The 20,677-nt window shown below is 47.3% G+C and overlaps 1 protein-coding gene across 1 annotated transcript in view; it reads right to left on the bottom strand.

The window, feature by feature from the left end:
• LOC140218399 (NACHT and WD repeat domain-containing protein 2-like) overlaps nt 1–20,399 on the bottom strand; it is an 81,865-nt gene extending 61,466 nt beyond the window's left edge. The window contains exon 1 of the mRNA XM_072288117.1: nt 20,288–20,399. Coding sequence (XP_072144218.1) covers nt 20,288–20,399 — 112 coding nt within the window. The remainder of the gene's footprint in view (nt 1–20,287) is intronic.
• Nucleotides 20,400–20,677: the final 278 nt, after the last annotated feature.

Below are 20,677 nucleotides of genomic sequence, written 5' to 3'. Positions count from 1 at the left end.
CCAGCAAAGATATAGGACTCTTAGCGAAATCACGCGTATTCGGAGTCGGTATTGGAAAGCGACGCGTTATAAGAGATAGCTATATATAGGCTACCCAATGATATGGACGAGCCATGCCAGCGATGCGATCTGAGCAGTCGTCAATGCTTCTCCGGCCGCGAGACGTGACTGTAGTAAATGTGTTTTTTTTTCCTGCCTTGAAGTAATTAGAGAGTTTTAGAATAGGGGCCCCAAACGTATTGGGGCCCCAAAGAAATAGCGTCGAAGCCACTGCGCATGCGCGAGACGCAAACAGCGTTTGGGTTTTGCGTTGGGAACGCTATTTCACCGATTTAGCGGGAGCTCAAATAGCGTTCCCAAAAGCTTTGCGTCAACAAACATGGCGGCACCCATCCAAGCGACGGCTCTAACCTAGCACCAAACCGGGTTCGATTCGCGGTAACGCGTGAAGTTCGCAAGCTAGGAGAAGTGACTGCAGTTATCGCTTTCTCTCAACTAACGTGTGTTATGAAGATTGATTCATTAGACGCCGCTGATTCCGAATTCGAGAGTGGATTTTATGGCTCCTAGGCCTAACACGGCTAAGCTTGGCTGGTGAAGGCACGTAAAGTTGGTTTTGTTGCTCAAAACTAAGCACAACTAATTGTTTGCTGCTTAAAGAATAACCTCTAACTTGTAATTAAACGCGAATACACGCAAGTCAAATTTACTATTCATATCATAAAATGGTATATTTTATTTAATTATTTCTAATAGCTTTTCTTTGACGCCGTAGTGGCGCTGTCAGCGCAAGACGCTATCCGCAAACGTAAAACCCTATTCTAAAACTCTTCACTCCTGCGTGCCCCAACGCTAACACCCGCAAAGCTCTTTGGGGCCCCAAAATATTGGGGCCCCTATTCTAAAACTCTCTATTATACCGAGAACTTAACATATTATGTGCGTAATTCTGTAGAAATGGATGCACAATTGCGAAAAGTGGCACGAAAGCGATGCTTAACTAGGCCACCAGCCCAAATTCTGCTGTACATAGCGATAATGCTTTTGCGATACACAGCGATATAGACGCCACAAGTCGGCAGTTTCTTGGCATGTTTGCTCCAGCACTGGCTGGATGAGCTTGTCAAAACTACACACGAGCCAATTTTGTGCAGAAAAGAACCACAACTTTTGCGCAGCGACAAGCTTTGTGCCTTGATAAGCCCATCAATCTTTCTCCAATCAACGACGTTACTTTCCTTTGAGGTTGTCATATTTTATTAGCAAACACTCTCTATTGGTGCTGGAAGCCAGCAGTACACACTATGTCTGGCTGCCACTATAGCCATGCATTTGCGTTGCACACAGGCCCGAAATGAAGGGAGCTGGGCATGAGACTAGTAGCGCCATCTCGTTTCTTTATTATAGGAACTGCTTGTAGCAAAGCATCTATACATCTGAATGCTTCAGGAGCAATTTGCATGTAAAAAATGTAAGTTGTACACAAATATGGCGCGAGCAGCTGATTTAAGATATACAAAGCATTTATCACACTTGTAGTACGAACAATAAAAGCGTGAGATGGCTGCCTGATCATTACTTGTATGTATATATAAGCTGAAGCCTGCGAGAAGAAACACTCGGCTCACCGAATTTCAGAGCAAATAATGCCACCTACTGTTCCGCTCGTAAATCTAAAGTTGGATTAGAAACTAAGCGAAATGCCACTATCACTTCGCGTTTGGAGAGATTTGCTTGTGCAGAAACTTTGGATAAAGACAAGTGGCCTCTGCTGATGACAAACGTTGCTAATGCAACTTTCATCGCTTGCAAATTCGATCTCGCAGAGTAAATACAACACCGCTCTGCAGAAACAAAATAAGACGAAATAAAGGGATCTATCGCTCAAATAAGAATAGATTAGCCGCCGAGTGGGTTATTCAAATTGCTGCACTCCGAACGGCTTGTCAAACTGAATATCGGGTCGCTAAAAAACCGCCCCAGTAAAGCATTCTGCTGTTTAAACAAAATATCTCATTTACGGCACAAGCGACGTGGGGACTCGTGACAGGACTTGAAGGCTTTGCCGTCCGCCTTGCACCGTCCACTGAGTGATGATAAAATTTTGAAGCAAGAACAAACTGACACAAGCAAGCATGGATTATGAGATCGTAGGCCCGAATCTACTCGAAAGCAAACGAGACAAAAGAGGGCTCGGACGACCTGTTTGCTCCGCACGATCAGTTGGCGGCTCTAGCAGTCGAATCCGGCAAGACACGGATAACATTTATACAAATTACCACCAGAGCGCCGCATATATACGTCGGTAACATGTTTCAGAGATATGCTGCACATTTTTCACGAGATAGGAGGCCTTCTTTATATCACGGGGCAAGAAATGTTCGAGATGTGTGATAAAGCACCCACGCTGTGGTGCCAACGACACTTTCGGTAAGCACCTAGGCAGTGGCAGTCATCGAAGAAAGCGGTTCGGAAAAGCTGGTTGACACGTTTTGAGCAACAACAAGGAAAACAAAATTACAAGCACTACAGTTCTCACGCATTGCACCAAAGGCTGTCGATCGTGGAGTGCTTGACATCTGACTTATTGGTTTGTCCACCTTGGTAGCATTGGAAACGTTACGTTGGCTTTGCAGTTCATGCCTGGATGGAAAGCTACCCAGTGCCCAACATTGCAGCCGCTTCTTTAACGCCAATAACGTTATTATGTAAACTTGATCCATACTACTCGAATAAAAACAAGGGCTGAGATAATGTAGCAATTCCGTTGTATATAATGCTATTCCTTGGAGTGCTTCACTAGTGGTCAGTGCGCCGCTTCGCTGACGTTATTATGGCGATCAGCAAGCTGCGAACGGTGGGTGAGAGGCGAGGAACGAAATCGAGCGAAAAAATTCTTACATTATCCCGCGGACCTGACCCTGAACGAAACACCTTGCAACACATGCTTGTAATAGGAAATTTGGAAGTTTTCCTGTCGAACTTTCACTGGCATGCATCGCTATAAACAAAAAGAAAAAAAGGCTCACAGTTCATATAAAGTGCATACAACGACGGCAACCGTTCAACCAACACGCCTAAAACAAAACATGCTTTCGTATGTCATCCCCGCACCACGGCATGATAATGATAACAGGTAGCGCGTTTAGGTTTATTATCCGTAGGCACTTAAAATCTCAAACTCGTTCCTATTTAATATTCGTGTTTCTAAACACGACAAGCAAGAGTATGTTCAATACACAGAAAATACAAGACTTTCCCAAATGTACTTCGAACACGAGCAAGTGCAAAAACCTTGCTTGAATATACGTTTCGACCTTTGTGAAAGCGTTCGCAGTTCTCAAAGACATTTTCCGCTACTTGCTGGAGCTGGCGAAGTTACGATACAACTTTACAGTGCACGTTATGTCAAGCGCCGCTCCTTCCAGTGCTAGTTCATAGTACACTCCTTGCAGCTGAAACGCAGGCGCGCATCTCAAGGACATCGACTCAGAAGCGTTGGAATGAAGGTTTAAGCCAAGCACGACCGCTCACGAAGCGTATAGAAGCGCTTCGGTCGGTTTACGTTCGAGATGCATCGCTGAATGCGTTCAAGGGAAGAATGCAAATGCAAATGCTTTTGGTTGCCTCAATTGACGCTTGTGGGCTCCAACTTCGCAGGGGGCACACATAGAGACGCGCTTAGAAAAGGACAAAGCGTTTCGTCTTTCCGGCAGTAGTTGATCATAGTAGTAACACTGCAACGTAAGTGCCTTGTTGTTACCCTTCAGCACGCGCTGTGGGGCAGCAACACGCAGGAACAGCGAACGTTAATTTATTACCTTGTTCTCTTTCTCTGTTCGGACAACGCGCCAATACAGTACCCGGAGCAACGAAATATATACCCTCCTCCCCACCTCCCCCACCAAATTGTGGCGCACAAACGTAGGCCAGCCTTTCTGAGGCACCTTATCGCTTTTTATAACTCTTATACCACAGGCCATAAAGGCATTCATTTATGCCAGTGCGCAACACCGCGCGCAGGTCGCGGGGTTGGTTCATTCAATTTGTAGAAAACTTCTGCGCAGGCAGTCGGAGCAAAACTGAGGCTAAACTTGAGCATAGCGTCGCGATCATACAGATACGCGCTCCTATAGTCGGATACAACTTAAGAAAACAGGAGAGGCTCCGCGTAGATGAACGAAGCGCGGCAGCCGATTGCCTCCGCGACTAAAGAAATAGTCCCGCTGACGCGACTCGGCCCAGATCGAAGCGCGGGCTGCCGTGTTTCTCGTCGGCGGGGTCACCGGCCGTCCGGCTCATGACGTCAGTCTAGAGTGCGCGCCCATTGGTGGAGGCGTGTGTGCACCCGCTTTCGAGGGGCGAATGCCGCTGCCTCCTAAAGTTGTACCCGACTATAGACACCTCGCAATTTTCAGCGGTTGAAATTAGGAGGAGGAAGCGAACTTATTACAGGAAGATCAGAGAGGTTGGACTGAGAGAGTATGCGCTGACCTAGCTACTCTGCATAAGGCAAGGAGGAAAGGGGTCAAACAATGGTGATGAAAAATGATGATGAGGACAGGAAGAAGGGATGCGTATACAGACTGTGGGCGAAATAATATATTGTAAAATGTATAAGGCGGTAAATGTATTGCGTGGTAAAGCATGCGTAGTGGCGGAATACGTGGGTCCGGTCCCCACCTGCGGCAAGTTGCCTTTTCCTCCACTTTCATTGCCCTAGTAATTCTACAATTCAATTTGACGTAAATAATTTTCCTTGTGCTTTCTCTTGTTTCACTGTGTTTCTATTAGTGTGGTTGTGACTAACTATTAGTAAAAGGTCCTCGCAAATAGGAGGAGACGGACATGCCAGCCATAAACTGCCGAGTAGACTGCGCAGCATAAGAGGGGCGTAAAAAAATAAAAGAAAGAAAAGTGCAAACAATTTCTCTGATCTGAAAAGCCCCTGTTCCATAGTGGTTCACCTTATGAGAACCGTGCAAAAAAAATCTATGAAAACGCACACCATCTCGTCAGCGTGAACCAAGCTGGTATAACGTGGCCAATGCCATCCTACAGCTTAAATGTGGGAACGGACCAAGTGGGGACTTTTTTGTGAAACGCTTTCGGTCTCGAGTAGTGCAATGGTGCCGAGTTAGCGTCAGCTGCGCAACGGCACGGTGTATCCCCCCCCCCCAATGGCACCGAAACTCATCAAAGAGTTCTCCCTGCGGGACAGCCATCTCACCGAGGAGAGAATGCACTGTTCGCTTCGCCCGGTAAGTCGCAATAGGAAAACTCGCAACACCAGTTGTTTAAAACACAATTATCAGATAAATAAATAAATAAATAAATAAATAAATAAATAAATAGATGCTGCCCCAATTCTGCCAAAGAACCACGAAACGGCGTTCTTGCCCTGTTTCAGCCTGTTCACGAAACTCATACGGTTTACGTTCCGGATAATGAAAGAGGAAAATTGCCCTGGATCTGATAGTGGCGCGAAGTTTACCCTCAGTTGGACGACAATTTTTCCCTTTCATAAATCTTATTTTCCGAGTCTCGTATGAACTTACAGCAAACACATGGTTTCATGTGTTTACAAGCGTCGAAATAAAGCTTCGTGTTGCTTGAAACGTGTTTCTTTGCATGACTTCTCGCGCAAAAGCTATGATAACAATTTCGAACTTGCATTCGTTATTATTAGCGCGCTATGTTTCGTAAAACTTTGCGGTGACGTTTCTATATTCCAAACGCGAAAAGAAAGTCCCTTATCGAAAGAAGCGACCCTTTGTAGTCTCCGGCTCTTTTTTGCAGTAAAACTCGGCCAGAAGGTATACGCTCGAGCGCAAACGTTCTCTCAGTATACTGCTAATGCTGTGATTTCAAATTTCCCGAAGAAATTGCTTAATGAAAGGTCACGGAGGAAAGTTGCTAAACTATGACAGTCGCGAAAGACAGCATACAGGCACCAGTCTGCTACACGCGCGGTAATTCTGCGGCTATAGGGTTCAGCGCGTAATTTCGCATAGGTGATATGGTTCATCCGAACGCCCGCGCCTGGCGGCTATTTTAATTTCATAGTTATATGAACTCGACAAAGGCGAATATCACGATCTTTCGCGCAAAGAATAAGCTAGTTTGGCGAGAGGGCAGCTTGAATTATGAGTGTCATGAAATACAGAGTTCACAGCCATTTAGGGAGTATACTTCTCCATTAGGTTCCATAAGTCATATGGACTATCTTTGAAAAAGCTACCCGCGGTAGAATGGTTTCTATCATTATGTGGCCATACGCTTCTGGTTAATGCGAAGCTTCCGATATAATGTCCGTTATTTAGGTCCCATATAAATTATTACACTGTGCTCTGATTCACAACCACTTAAACTAACATGCATATGCTTCTCGTTCTTGCAAAAGGGAATTATTCGCGTGATTGGAAACATATGGCGCTTCTATCAACAACGACAGGTGCATATAAACGGTTTCGTATCATTTGTACCAAAAGCATGTGTATGCCTTCCATCTGTGGCTGATAATGAAGTTTTAATCCTCAAATGACAAAAAACCTCATTCGCTTACCATCGGTAGAACAGCGCCGGGCTAATGTAAACACATGGAATGCGGATATAGGGTTGGTTCTATACTCTCGAACGCTTTATGTTTAGCCGTCCCTAGAACATTATTTTCCATGCACCGAGTGTTTACGCAGGCATTCTAGGCTTTATTAACGAATAGGTTCGCTGAAATTTCGTTCACTTATTCTAATGTCTGTAGTGGCGTTTCCTCTATCATGTTTCTTCTTTTTTTGATCGTGGTTTTCTAGTTGTTTCCGTATACGACATTATAACCATGTATTTTAGAACTGAAAGCACGCCACGGTATCTTTTAATCTGGTCTCGCAGCGTTGTTGTGTATATATATATATATATATATATATATATATATATATATATATATATATTAACCTCTGACCTCTGCCTAATATGATAGAACGTTAGTTTTCGAATTGGAACTGTTTATGTACCATCTCTGTTGCTATATCCTTCGCTACTGTAATGTGTCGTTTTAAGGGCGCCATGCATGGCATATGTGGCTTTTGGCGTAACATGCATTGGCGATAAATGAAATATGCTTGGTTGCTTTGATTGATTGGGAAATTGACTGATCGATTGATTCAGTATATTGTAACGCGGAGACGATAGCACTGCTTCTCGTTGTTCTATTAAGGTTATACGGTTGCTCCTTACTGACATTATGCCAAAATATCCGAGAAGTTGCCTCAGCTAGTCTGACAACGCCTCTTACTAAGTTGCTCGCTGAAATCACTAACCGTAAAAGACAACTAATCTTATTAGCGCGTCCTATGCTTCCGGTAACTTTAAATACCAATAACAATAAACTGCACCCTATGATAAAGTGTCTTTCGCGGTCAATATTTAATTTACCCGCCTTCATCACAGTGCTTGCATCAGTTAATGTATTGTTGCAAAGGCGACCGCGGCGGCGTGGAACCACGATATCTCAGATTTCGTAACTTAGGAGTACGCTAGAACAGCGTTACCTAACCAAGCCATCTGTTTAATTGGGCTTAGTACAGATTTTCATTGAGTGAGCGACAGCCGTATCGGCGACATTATAGAACACTGGTTGTTGGCTTCTTGTATTCCTTACCCGTCGCGGTAGTCCAGCGGCTATGGTGTTGCGCTGCTGAGCTCGAAGTCGCGGATTCGATCCTGGCCGCGGTGACCGCATTCCGATGCGGGCAACATGCAGGGGCGCTCGTGTACCGTGCATTCGGTGCGCGTTAAAGAACCCCATTTGATGAAAAATTTATCCGCACCCTCCTATAGTACGGTGTGCCTCGTAAATCAATCGGTGGTTTTGGCGCGCAAAACGCCATATTGCAATCGCTATACAGGGTGTCCCGCATAATTTGAGCCAAGAATTTAAAAATGAAAGGCGCGTCGGAAGCGAATTGAACCGAACGCATACTATTGGCAATAGCCATAGTAACTCAGACCATTCTTTTTTTCCCCCCATAACTCACTCATTAATCAAGCTTAATTACCCAACTTTTTAATTATTGGCTGAGGATTTGTAGAGCCCCTTCAGAAACCACCGATCGAGTTGTTTCCTTTACGATACGTCTCACCTAGTCCTTTTTTCCGGTTTGCAAAGAAAGCCCGCGAAATATGAAAAAAAAAAAAGCCACGTGACGGAGCGCTTGCGCGGTGGTATCGTGCTGCTCTCAAGCTTGCGTTCGGTGAACAAGGTCGGCTCCCGTCGGATGACGGCGAAAATGCGTGCTGCTGGCCGAGCGCTGCCGATGAGATAAAGAACTCCCTGCCGCTTCCTCGTCGCCAGTCACGATGCAGCCGACCTTGTTCACCGAACGCACGCTTGAGACCAACACAATACCACTGCGCAAACGCTCCGTCAGGTGACTTTTTTCATGTCTCGCGGGCTTTGTTTGCAACCCGGAAAAAAAAAAGGACTACGTGAGACCTATCGTCAACGAAACAACTCGATCGGGTGGTTTCTGAATGTGCTCTACAAATCTGCGTATCATACTTGGGGTCCTCAGCCAATAATGAACAACTTGGGTAATTAAACTAAATTAATTGGTGAGTTATGGAGAAAACAAAAGAGAGAGAGACAGAAAAGGGGAAAGGCAGGGAGGGTAACCAGAGGGGAAGATCCGGTTTGCTACCCTACGCTGGGGAGAGAGGGGAGGGGGAGGTAAAGTGATAACAAAGTAGAGATAAAGAAAGAAAGGAGCGTAGACATACAGTCACAGTAGATCACTGTCGCCGCATACTGCCACCGCACAGCTCAGTAGCACTTGCAGCACTATAAACATCTGTTCAGGCTACAGCCGCTTGTCCAATTCTGTCGCCCTCAAAAACCGCAACAGTGCCCTCGTCGCCCTCTGCTGCGATGGCTTGTGAAGGCGGCATTTTAAAATAAGTTCCTCTGTGAGAGGTCTTCGGTCAAAGCGCGCTATCGCGATTGCGAGTGATCGTCTCTGTAAATTGTAGCGATGACAGTCACAAAGAAGGTGTTGAAGAGTCTCCTCGTTACCACAGTCATCGCACGAGACGTCGTCGGCCCATCCGATTCGGAAAGCAAAAGACTTGGTGAAAGCCACCCCTAGCCATATTCGACAAAGCAGGGTAGCTTCGCGACGGCATAGTCCAGCTGGAATGCAAAGGCGTAGAGAGGAGTCAAGATTGTGGAACCGGTTGTTTTGAAAACTTCCTACGTTCCACAAGGAGAACTTTATATCACGGCTGAGCATTCAAAGTTTTCTAGCGGCATCTGTCCTTGATAACGGTATCGGCTCCTCTTCGTCCCCTTGAAGAGCCGACCGAGCAGCGTTATCGGCGTGTTCGTTTCCTATGACTCCGCACTGACTTGGAAGCCACTGAAATGTCACGTGATGTCCTTTCTCAGTGAAGGTATGGATTAGTTCTCTAGTCTCAAATACCAGTTGTTCGTGTGGTCCGCGCTGCCGGGCTGGTAGCAAAGATTGCAGTGCTGCCTTCGAGTCACTGAATATTGACGATTTTCGAAGTTGTTCTTGGCTGACGAGACGAAGTGCAGCGCGAAGAGCTGCAAGTTCCGCAGCCATCGGTGTCGTTGGGTGACATGTCTTGAAACCGATGGTAGTGGCTTTCGCTGGGAAGACCACGGCTCCAGTGGAACACTGGAGAGTTGCCGATCCATCAGTATAAATATGTACGTGTTCGGCGTACCTCTTGTGCAAAAGGAGCAGAGTTAGTTGTTTAAGAGCCGGTGATGAGAGCTCAGATTTTTTCCTGATTCCTGGTACGGTGAAGTGCACTGCGGGTCGAGCCAAACACCATGGAGGAATCGATGGCTTAGTTGCTGGGGTGAAGCCTGATGGAAGGCAGGTGTAATACTCCGAAATCGTAGTACAAAATGATGCCTGCGGCCTTTCTGACGGTAGTGTTGCCAGGTGGTGGGAACGGGCACGGGCAACGTGCCTAATGTGCACTCTCAACACTTCCACCGTAATGTGTGTTTGTATGGGTTGGTCCCGGGCAATCGCAATAGTCGCTGCTGTCGATGTGCATTTTGGCAAACCAAGACAAGCCCTGAGAGCCCGAGCTTGAATAGCCTGTAGAGCACGAAGATTTGTCTGGCAAGTGTTGGTCAGTACGGGCAAACTGTATCTCAAGAAGCCCAGAAAAAGAGCCCTGTACAATTCCAACATTGCATGCACTGCCATTCCCCTAGTCTTTCCGCCCAGAAACTTGAAAAGTTGGGAGATTGCTGTCAGACGCTGTTTCACGTAGGTCACGTGCGGGCTCCATGAGAGATCTATATCAATGATTATGCCAAGAAATTTGTTAGTCTTTTCATAAGAAATTATCTGGCCATTTATTGAGATGGCGTAGGGTGTCATTGGTTTGCGAGTGAACGCCATCAGTGCACATTTGTCTGACGAGATTTCAAGACCTTGGTTGCGGAGGTATATAGCTGTTAGAGTAACCGCTTTTTGAAGTCTTGCACGTATCTGAGGACGTGTCACACCTGAGGTCCATATACATATGTCGTCTGCGTACATTGATATCTTGATCGCTGCTGGCAGATGATCAACGAGACCAATGAGCGCGAGGTTGAATAGGGTAGGGCTTAGTACACCGCCTTGAGGAACACCTCGGTGCGTGTAGTGTCGTGCGGTTTTACCATCACCGGTACACACAAAGAACGATCTCATAAAAAGGTAATGAGAAGTCCATTGGAAAACTCGACCACCTAGGCCGAGTTACTACAGGCTATTGCGAATAGTGTGCGTTCGGTTCAATTCGCTTCCGATGCGCTTTTCATTTTTAAATTCTTGGCTCAAGTTATGTGAGGCACCCTGTATATATAGCACTGTAGAGCAGGAATGACGTTGGTCCTGTAGAAATACCTTCAAAGAAAAGAGCACGACGTGCGTTGGTATCGCACAGCGAATTTCTGGCGTTTCGGCTGGTGGACCAGTCTTTTTCAAAGTGACAAAGTCTTGACGAGGGCCGGCCCGTCAACCAGAAGTATAGTGTGCAATACCAAAGTACGTCGCACTTCCTTTAAGGTGATCTATCTATCTATCTATCTATCTATCTATCTATCTATCTATCTATCTATCTATCTATCTATCTATCTATCTATCTATCTATCTATCTATCTATCTATCTATCTATCTATCTATCTATCTATCTATCTATCTATCTATCTATCTATCTATCTATCTATCTATCTATCTATCTATCTATCTATCTATCTATCTATCTATCTATCTATCTATCTATCTATCTATCTATCTATCTATCTATCTATCTATCTATCTATCTATCTATCTATCTATCTATCTATCTATCTATCTATCTATCTATCTATCTATCTATCTATCTATCTATCTATCTATCTATCTATCTATCTATCTATCTATCTATCTATCTATCTATCTATCTATCTATCTATCTATCTATCTATCTATCTATCTATCTATCTATCTATCTATCTATCTATCTATCTATCTATCTATCTATCTATCTATCTATCTATCTATCTATCTATCTATCTATCTATCTATCTATCTATCTATCTATCTATCTATCTATCTATCTATCTATCTATCTATCTATCCATCCATCCATCCATCCATCCATCCATCCATCCATCCATCCATCCATCCATCCATCCATCCATCCATCCATCCATCCATCCATCCATCCATCCATCCATCCATCCATCCATCCATCCATCCATCCATCCATCCATCCATCCATCCATCCATCCATCCATCCATCCATCCATCCACCCATCCATCCATCCATCCATCTATCTATCTATCTATCTATCTATCTATCTATCTATCTATCTATCTATCTATCTATCTATCTATCTATCTATCTATCTATCTATCTATCTATCTATCTATCTCCTGCTTTAAATAACATCAGGGTTGCACAGCTTTGCAGTGGAAAAAAATGGAGTGAAGTTTCTTTTTTCTTTTAATGTTTATTTCAAAGACGTCTAGAACGTAGTACACTTCAGGTCGAACCCTTCGTCTCATGTCCTCGCGAATAAACGTTCTGCTCCTCTTTCTTATTCCCACAGAATAATCGCGGGCGGCGTCAAATCGAGGAACGCGAACTCGACAAAGAAGGAAGGGAAACGCAAACAGGCATCTTGCTCAGCAGCCGCCTTCAAAAAGTCGGCTCACTTTCGTCGGGCTCTTCGTTGTCGGCACCATTAGCGCTCTAATACGTTCCTGATGACTTTATATGGGAGCAACAGCCTGCGGTGACACGTCATTATTTTTGGGCCGCAAATTTGCGTGGTCGTGTACAGGCGGCCACGCACCGAGCGGGATGTCGGGGCTAACAAATGCCCCCTTAATCCTCGGTCGTCGAGTGCGGCCGAGAGGCACGCCCGCGGGCTATAGCTTCGCCAAGCGGCGAGGAGCTGGCGGCGTCGCGCGATGGGAAGCGCTCACGTGGCGCCCGCCCCGTATACCAAGGAAGCGCTGCACTTCTGGTTTGCAGCTCGCCACGGCAAACACGGCACGTAGCAGCGCTGTGACTGCGGGAAAGGAAAAAAATAAGCGAAATCTGGGCAGACGTAGCGCGAGAAAATTTGTACGCGCGTAAAAATAAGCCAGCCTGATCGAGAATTGTTCTTACGCTATCAATCCCGTTCCAGTTCTTATGTGGAAGTATATACATCCTATTTAGACTTTGTTTCAGACATACCCCACATTTCAAGGATTTCGCTTACGGGCTGGTTGGTAAATTTTACTCGAGCACCAGGTTTGTGCAGCGCAAATAAACTGCACTCGTCATGTTGTGCTGTTTCTTGTCCTGTTTATGTGCGCTGTACAAACTTAGTACTCGAGAGATACTCAATACTTTGTGTGGAAGACTTCACGTTAATACGTACAGCTATGTGGAACACTGTTCTGAAAAACAGTGGCTATTTCGCTGATACATAGCTCCGCATATTTATTGATTTTGCTAACTGAAAAAAGGAAGTGCAAATGTTTAAATATATCTAACGCCGTTCAAGTTAAGCGCCACTTCTTTGCACAAGTTTTCAGCTTGTAACGGGTACCTAAGTTGAGCTAGATTTTAAGGCTGCTGTAAGATTAAACACCCGAACACGAGTTTCGTGTCATGTCTCATGCCCCCTTTTTGACCTATTCAAAGTACGCAATCAGTAGTTTACTCTGCCAGAACGAAGCTACACGGCGCCGAAAGCCGTAAAGCCGATAACAGGCCACAGGAAAGATATTTGAAAGATGATACGGGACCACACGACGCGCGATGGAAAGGAAAATCACGGGCTTAACGTTATAGGAGATAGAAAGACACTTTATTTAGAATCGGGGAACAAGCACAGATAGAGAGGGCTTTTCTATTGTCGAGCTTAAGAAGTGGAGAGGGATACGTCGTCTAAGGCGGTGGTCTATCAGAGCAACGGAACGGTTTGCAACGGAAGGAGAAACGCAGTAGGGGGTAGCAGAGCGATGAGATTGGAACATTCGCAGACAAGGCATATGGGTTCGGCTGACGAGTAGCACGGAGTAAATTCGCAACTATTGCGATTGGCCATCGTCCTGCACAGAACTTTATCTGCTGCCGACGATCGCTACACGCATGGAAGAGGTATATTCACCAATAAATGCATAATTGCGAATATCACGGAAACTAAACGTGGGTAAATTGTTGAACAAATTGTTGAATAGAGAAAGGCTGCGAGAACATAATGGTGCTGCCATTTCTCTACGACATACGAGGAGAAGCTTTCGCATTACCTTTCTTAAATTTTTTTTTTTTTTTTTTTTACGCTGATGACTGAATTCTCGGTTGCTTGCGAGAGTTAACACTGGCTTAGACTGTAATAGGCGACGACCTCCTACCCCTGCCTCATTCTACTAAACTACAAAATCACGACACAAACAAGTCTTGTGAAGGAATCGCGCAAGACCACAAAGCAGCGAGTGAGAAGGGAGAAAGAGAGACAGCAGAAAACAGAAGTGGGCGGGCAGTTGTATTATTAAAGTTGCAAGACAATTCTAACCTCCAGGTGAAGTCGATGAAAGACAGTCTTGATGAGCGATAGCAAGGTTCTGTGTTGTGCTTGAACTCCTCGTACGGAGTTCAAAGTATACGTGGGTGCGACAGCTTGGCGCGACGCAGCACTTAAGGTCACTCGTGCTGGATAGGAGCAACAGCTCTCTGTCAGCCACGAAGCGTCTGACAACTATGGCGTGGTGAAGAGCGCCACAGGTATTCTTGAACATATATATATATATTGTTGCGGGAAGAAAGCAGGCCCACGAGTGTAAAATAACGTATATTTACAAATAATGGATATGGCGTTCAGGCAACTGCCAGACCTCGTCTTTCTCTAGTCCTATTCAACTTCTTCCTTCACTTCACCGTAACATCACCCTCCCGGCGGGGTAGCTCCATCCCGGTGCAAGTTATACAGCCTCACTTAATGGGGGGACATAGGGCTTGAGCCTGGTGACGTGAAAAACATCGCTGGTTACGTTGGGAGGCACTGAAGGCTGACCGACTGGGGCGATCTCGTATGTCACGTCGGACAGTTGGCGTGAGATCTGGTACGGACCAGAAAAACGGGACAGTAGTTTTTCCGATAAGCCGACGCGACGTGAAGGCGTCCAGAGAAGGACAAGGGAACCAGGTGAAAAATGGTGGTCTCGGTGCCGAAGGTCGTAGCGTCGCGTTTGAGAAGCTTGCGAGACTGTGAGCCGATGACGGGCGACATCTCGGGCCTGGGCGGCTAAGTCAATAGCATCGCGAGCGTAACCAGTGCTGGGTGATTGTACTGCGGAAGGTAGCAAGGTGTCAAAAGGCAAGGTGGGGTCGCGGCCATACAAAAGAAAAAATGGTGAAAATCCGGCAGTGTCGTGGCGGGACGAGTTGTATGCGAAAGTGACGTATGGTAAAGCGACGTCCCAGTCGCGGTGATCGTTGGAAACGTACATGGCGAGCATTTCAGTGAGTGTGCGGTTGAGTCGCTTGGTGAGGCCGTTCGTTTGAGGGTGGTACGCGGTAGCAATCTGATGTTCTGTAGAACAGGAGCGGAGCAGATCATCGACGACCTTCGATAGAAAGTAGCGGCCGCGATCCGTCAGCAACTGGCGAGGGGCGCCGTGGTGCAGGATGACGTCATTTAGTAAGAAGTCGGCGACATCTGTAGCGCAGCTGGTTGGCAGCGCTCGTGCGATGGCATATCTAGTGGCATAATCGGTTGCGACAGCAATCCATTTGTTTCCTTTGATGGAAATTGGAAACGGGCCAAGGAGGTCGAGGCCCACACGGAAGAAGGGCTCTGTAGGTATATCAATTGGTTGAAGCAAACCAGCGGGAGGCATAGCAGGCGTCTTCCGGCGCTGACACAGGTCGCAAGAAGCGACATAACGGCGCACAGAGCGATAAATGCCGGGCCAGAAGAAGCGGCGCCGCAGGTGGTCGTAAGTACGAGTGACGCCCAGATGTCCAGCAGTAGGAGCGTCATGAAGTTGCTGGAGCACGGCGAGTCGAAGGTGCTTGGGGACGACTAGGAGGAGCTCCGGGCCGTCAGGACGAACGCTGCGACGGTATAAAGTTCCATCGCGCAAGGTGAACATCCGAAGGGACGGGTCATTGGGCGAGGAGCTTAGGCGTTCCATAAGTGTTCGAAGAACAGGATCCTTGCGCTGCTCGTCGCCAATATGGAGGAAGCCGGAGAGGGACAGAACACTGATGTCGGAGTCTGCATCGGTATCGTCCGGTTGATCCACGGTATTGCGGGACAGGCAGTCAGCGTCTTTATGCAGGCGCCCTGACTTATATATAATAGAAAATGTATATTCTTGTAGGCGCAATGCCCAACGTGCAAGTCGTCCAGTTGGGTCCTTCAAAGAGGAGAGCCAGCAGAGGGCGTGATGATCGGTTACAACGCAGAAGCTCCGACCGAAAAGTTACGGTCGAAATTTTGCGACCGCCCATACGAGCGCGAGACATTCTCTCTCAGTAATGGAGTAATTTCGCTCGGGCGTGGAAAGAAGGCGGCTAGCGTAAGCGATGACACGGTCTTGGCCCTGTTGACGCTGAGCGAGGACAGCGCCGATGCCATGACCACTCGCGTCAGTTCGTACTTCAGTGGGCGCAGAAGGGTCAAAGTGTGAGAGAATCGGGGAAGTTGTAAGCCGCTCAATCAGGGTAGAGAAGGCTTTCTCCTGTAGTGGTCCCCAAGAGAAAGAGGCGTCTTTCTTAAGAAGGTCAGTGAGAGGGTGAGCGATGTCGGAAAAATTTTTCACAAATCGCCGGAAATAAGAGCATAAGCCCAGAAAACTACGGACATCGTTCGTTGAACAAGGTACAGAAAAATTTCGCACGGCGTGAACTTTCTGTGGATCAGGTTGGATTCCGGCGGCGTTTACGAGATGACCAAGCATGTTAATTTCACGGCGACCGAAATGGCACTTGGAGGAGTTTAGTTGAAGGCCAGCCCTGCGAAACACGGAGAGTATGGTTGTGAGGCGCCGCAGGTGGCTCTCAAAGTTCGGCGAAAACACAATCACATCATCGAGGTAACACAGGCATGTAGACCACTTCAAGCCGCGCAAGAGAGAGTCCATCATGCGCTCGAATGTAGCTGGCGCATTGCATAATCCAAAGGGCATGACTTTAAATTGGTACAGACCGTCCGGTGTGACGAAGGCGGTTTTCTCGCGGTCCATCTCATCGACGCTAATCTGCCAATAGCCGGAGCGGAGGTCAATTGATGAAAAGTATTGGGATCCGTGAAGGCAGTCAAGAGCGTCATCAATGCGAGGCAGGGGATAAACATCCTTCTTTGTTATCCGGTTGAGGTGACGGTAGTCAACGCAGAAGCGCCACGAGTTGTCTTTTTTCTTTACTAAGACAACCGGTGATGCCCACGGGCTACTGGAAGGTTCAATGATGTCCTTGTCCATCATCCTGTCTACCTCTTTCTGTATGATGGCCCTTTCTGTTGCCGAGACACGATATGGCCGCCTATGAATGGGGCTGGCGTCACCGGTGTTGATGCGATGCGTGACAACAGATGTCTGGCCAAGTGGACGGTCGTCCAAATCAAAGATGTCCCGATAAGATGACAGGAGGTGACGAAGAGCTGTTGTTTGCTCGGAAGGAAGGTCGGGGGCGATCATCTTAGAAACATCGTCCGCAGGCGTCGAGTACGAAGGAGTGGATGACAAAGGTCCGTTCGTACTGAGGAAGGATTCAGAAGTCAAAAAAGAAATCTGAAATTCTTCCAAAGGAGTGATATGCGCTATGGCGATACCGTGTGGCAACACATGTGACGAAAACCCAAACTTGAGGATGGGCACGCGAGCGTAGTTTTCGCGGATCCGAATTAAGGTGCTCGGTAGGGCAATATTACGCGACAAAACCACGTCAGTAAGCGGCGACACGACGTACTCGCCATCAGGTACGGGAGGACAGGGCGTCAGGAGGACATTTGTAGCCGCCTGTGGAGACAGCCTTGCAAATTCAGCAGAACATAAGCGGTGTGGAGCACAAGTGGTTGCGTCGGCAGGAAGCGGCAGATCCAACTGTACAACACCTGCGGAGCAGTCAATTTGGGCAGAGTGTTTCGAAAGGAAGTCGAGGCCGAGAATTAGGTCGTGCGGACAGTGTTCAAGGACGATAAATAGAACAACGGTATAATGGCCCCCAATGGTCAGACGTGCTGTGCACATTCCAAGGACAGGTGAAGTACTCCCGTCGGCGACTCGCACAGTGCACGGTACGGCGGGGGTCAGAACCTTTTTGAGCCTTCGGCGGAGAGCAGCGCTCATAACTGAAAGCTGCGCTCCTGTATCGACGAGAGATCTAACAGGAACGCCATCAACTTCAATGTCCAGTAGGTTTCCACATGTAGGCAGGGTCAACAGAGGATTTTTGGGCCGGGTCGGAGTTGCAGCTTCACCTCCGGGAGCTGCACCGCCTAGTTTCCCGAACCGAAGCGACCGGTTGCAGAAGGGGACGAAGAGCGGTGAACGAGAGGCGAACGGGACCTACGACCTTGCGGCGACGGGGAGCGGCTGGATCTTGGTGGAGCACGTTCGGCGTTGATCTTCCTAGTCGGGGTATAGGGCGAGAAAGTACAATTGTCTGGTACTTGGCGGTAGTGACTCGGAGACGACCACCGAGGAGGCGACGACCAGTGGTTGCGGCAATGACGGGCGATGTGTCCAATACCGGAACAATTAAAACAGATGGGTTTATCATCCGCTGTGCGCCATTCAGCTGGGTTGCGACGGAGGGGCGGAAAGCTTTGCGTCTGGGAGCGAGCGGTCGGAGAAATTTGGTAGGTGTTTGTATGGCGGACCGAGCAGAGAGATGGAATGGCCAAACTTGCTATTTCCTCCCGAACGACCGCTTGTATAAGGGAGATAGCGGGTATATATATATATATATATATATATATATATATATATATATATATATATATATATATATATATATATATTTATATATATATAATTATTTTGTAAATTCATTTGGTAAGTACAAGTACGTTCACCTGTGTTTTCCTTGGTGTCAATGTTTGTTGGCTTCTTAAGATAGGTTTATATATATATATTTCATACGAAGCAAACAAACACTGAAACCAAGGACAACATAGGGGTAATTACTTGTGCTTAATAAATAAAAACCAGAAACGATAAGGCGTATATATATATATATATATATATATATATATATATATATATATATATATATATATATATATATATAGAAAACCACGGCGACTGCTGGTCCCAGGTGTGAATACCCAGCAGCACATATCGGTTTACATATTCAGGCTGCACAATCACCGGGATGGGCCCCCGAAAGGGGCTCGAAACACATCCAAAACAGCAAACTGGTGGTAACTCGTTAAGAAAGACTTCACCTTCAATAGCAAAGCTAGCCGCTTTGTCATCGAATTCGCGTTAGCTGTCGAAGTTATGGGGCAAAGGACGGCCATAGCCCCATATACGCTAATCTCAAGAACACAAGCGCGTGAAGTGGATTTTGGTCGCTAGCGGACGCGCGAATTAAGCGCGAGGCACATGGTGCGATCTTGCGTGCGATCCGTCGTGCGGCGCGTCGTGTCCGACTTGCCGCACACGACGATTCGGGACACATGCATGGTGCGAACGAGCGAGCAGCGCGCAGCTGCGCACAGAACCGGCACCCCTGCGTGGATGCTTCGCACAGAAAGTGAAAGCACACCTATTTGCATAGCTCTCTTGTTTGAAACAAGCGGTGATAATATGCCAATATGACAATAGGCCGCGTTCGCAGTGCGGCTCCGTTAACAGCCGCTGATGCATAGCTCACTCGGCCGTCGAATCCGACACCGGTGGCAATTGCGACACGATCGCTGGCAGCCCGTAAATGAAGCGCCTACGTTAGTCGGCGCGACGTGTGCAATATCATGTCATGCTTAAATTGCAATACATTTGATTTCATCGACGCCGACGGAAGCGAACGAGCATGCCAGCCGAGCTTGCGATCGCTTGGGACGGTGTAGGCTGCTGTGATCGGCCGTTCGCCCCGCGACACCCTTCCGTCATGGCTCACACGATTATGGGGAACGGCCCGACAGCCTCGTCTAAATGGTTCTCGACACGAATGATTTATGACCAGCGCGGGAGTACCTTGCTCAGGAGAGGTTTGAGCAATTAACATGATACGGCCATCACTTGTCAGCCGCACAAATCGGCATGTCCAAGCCGGAGACGCGGTCAGCGCGATGATCCGGCTATCACCTGTCAGAATGCGATCGGAGTCCGCGTACGTTCCCCTCCTTTCCCTGTTTGTTGCCTAGTGATGTGCGTGCGCGTTTCCGAACAAGTTCCCTTTTTGTACGAAAGAGCAACCGACCTCCGGATTGGTGGGACCTGATGTCATCGGTCTCGTGACTCCAGATTGGGGGAAGTGACTGAAAAATTATCACGCAAGGCACAAAAGGAGCAACATACAGCGGGAGTGATCGGCGACTACAACTTCATCATCAACTTTTCTCTATTACTTTGCATTGTCTTGTACATATGTAAATATAAACGTGTAAATCCAACGTTGCACCATACGAGGCAACCACGTCGCAAACTGTGAACCGGCCGTCGACGACATTTCCCGGGAGTTCTCGACAACGACCCTGTCATCAATCAGTGGCCTCTTCGCGACGGTCAGGAGGGACGACGTTGTTGTCTTGAAGCGAGCTGTCATTTTTGGGTACTCGAAAAGCCGAAGATCTGGAACCTGACTGCCTGTCCGTAAGACTCAGCTGAGGATGAGTGAGGTGCCTTGAGGGAACAATGAGGCGTGATCAGCTCCCGTGACAGCCGCATGTCTGCCGGTGAAGGATCCTTTGTTCTGAGGCATCGCCAAGCACAACAACGGAAGGTGGCCGGCGTACGATTTCCCAGACCTCAGGCCTGGCTCATCGACCACGGTGGCTGGCTCTTGAGCCTCGAATTGTTGTGTTCAGGTACGCCAGGAGAAGCATTCCAAGCCACTGGTGTCCGCTCCGCGGTCAACGACAAGTCCCCCTCTAGCCCCCCCTCACGCATATTCAAAGAACATACTTTTCTGCCTGCAGTTCAGCCTGGTACCGAACTCTGACTGT

The sequence above is a fragment of the Dermacentor andersoni genome, chromosome 1 (assembly GCF_023375885.2).
Source record: "Dermacentor andersoni chromosome 1, qqDerAnde1_hic_scaffold, whole genome shotgun sequence".
NCBI classification, from domain to species: Eukaryota; Metazoa; Arthropoda; class Arachnida; order Ixodida; family Ixodidae; genus Dermacentor; species Dermacentor andersoni.
Note: the sequence above shows the minus strand (reverse complement) of the source record. Positions and strands in the feature narration are given on the sequence as shown.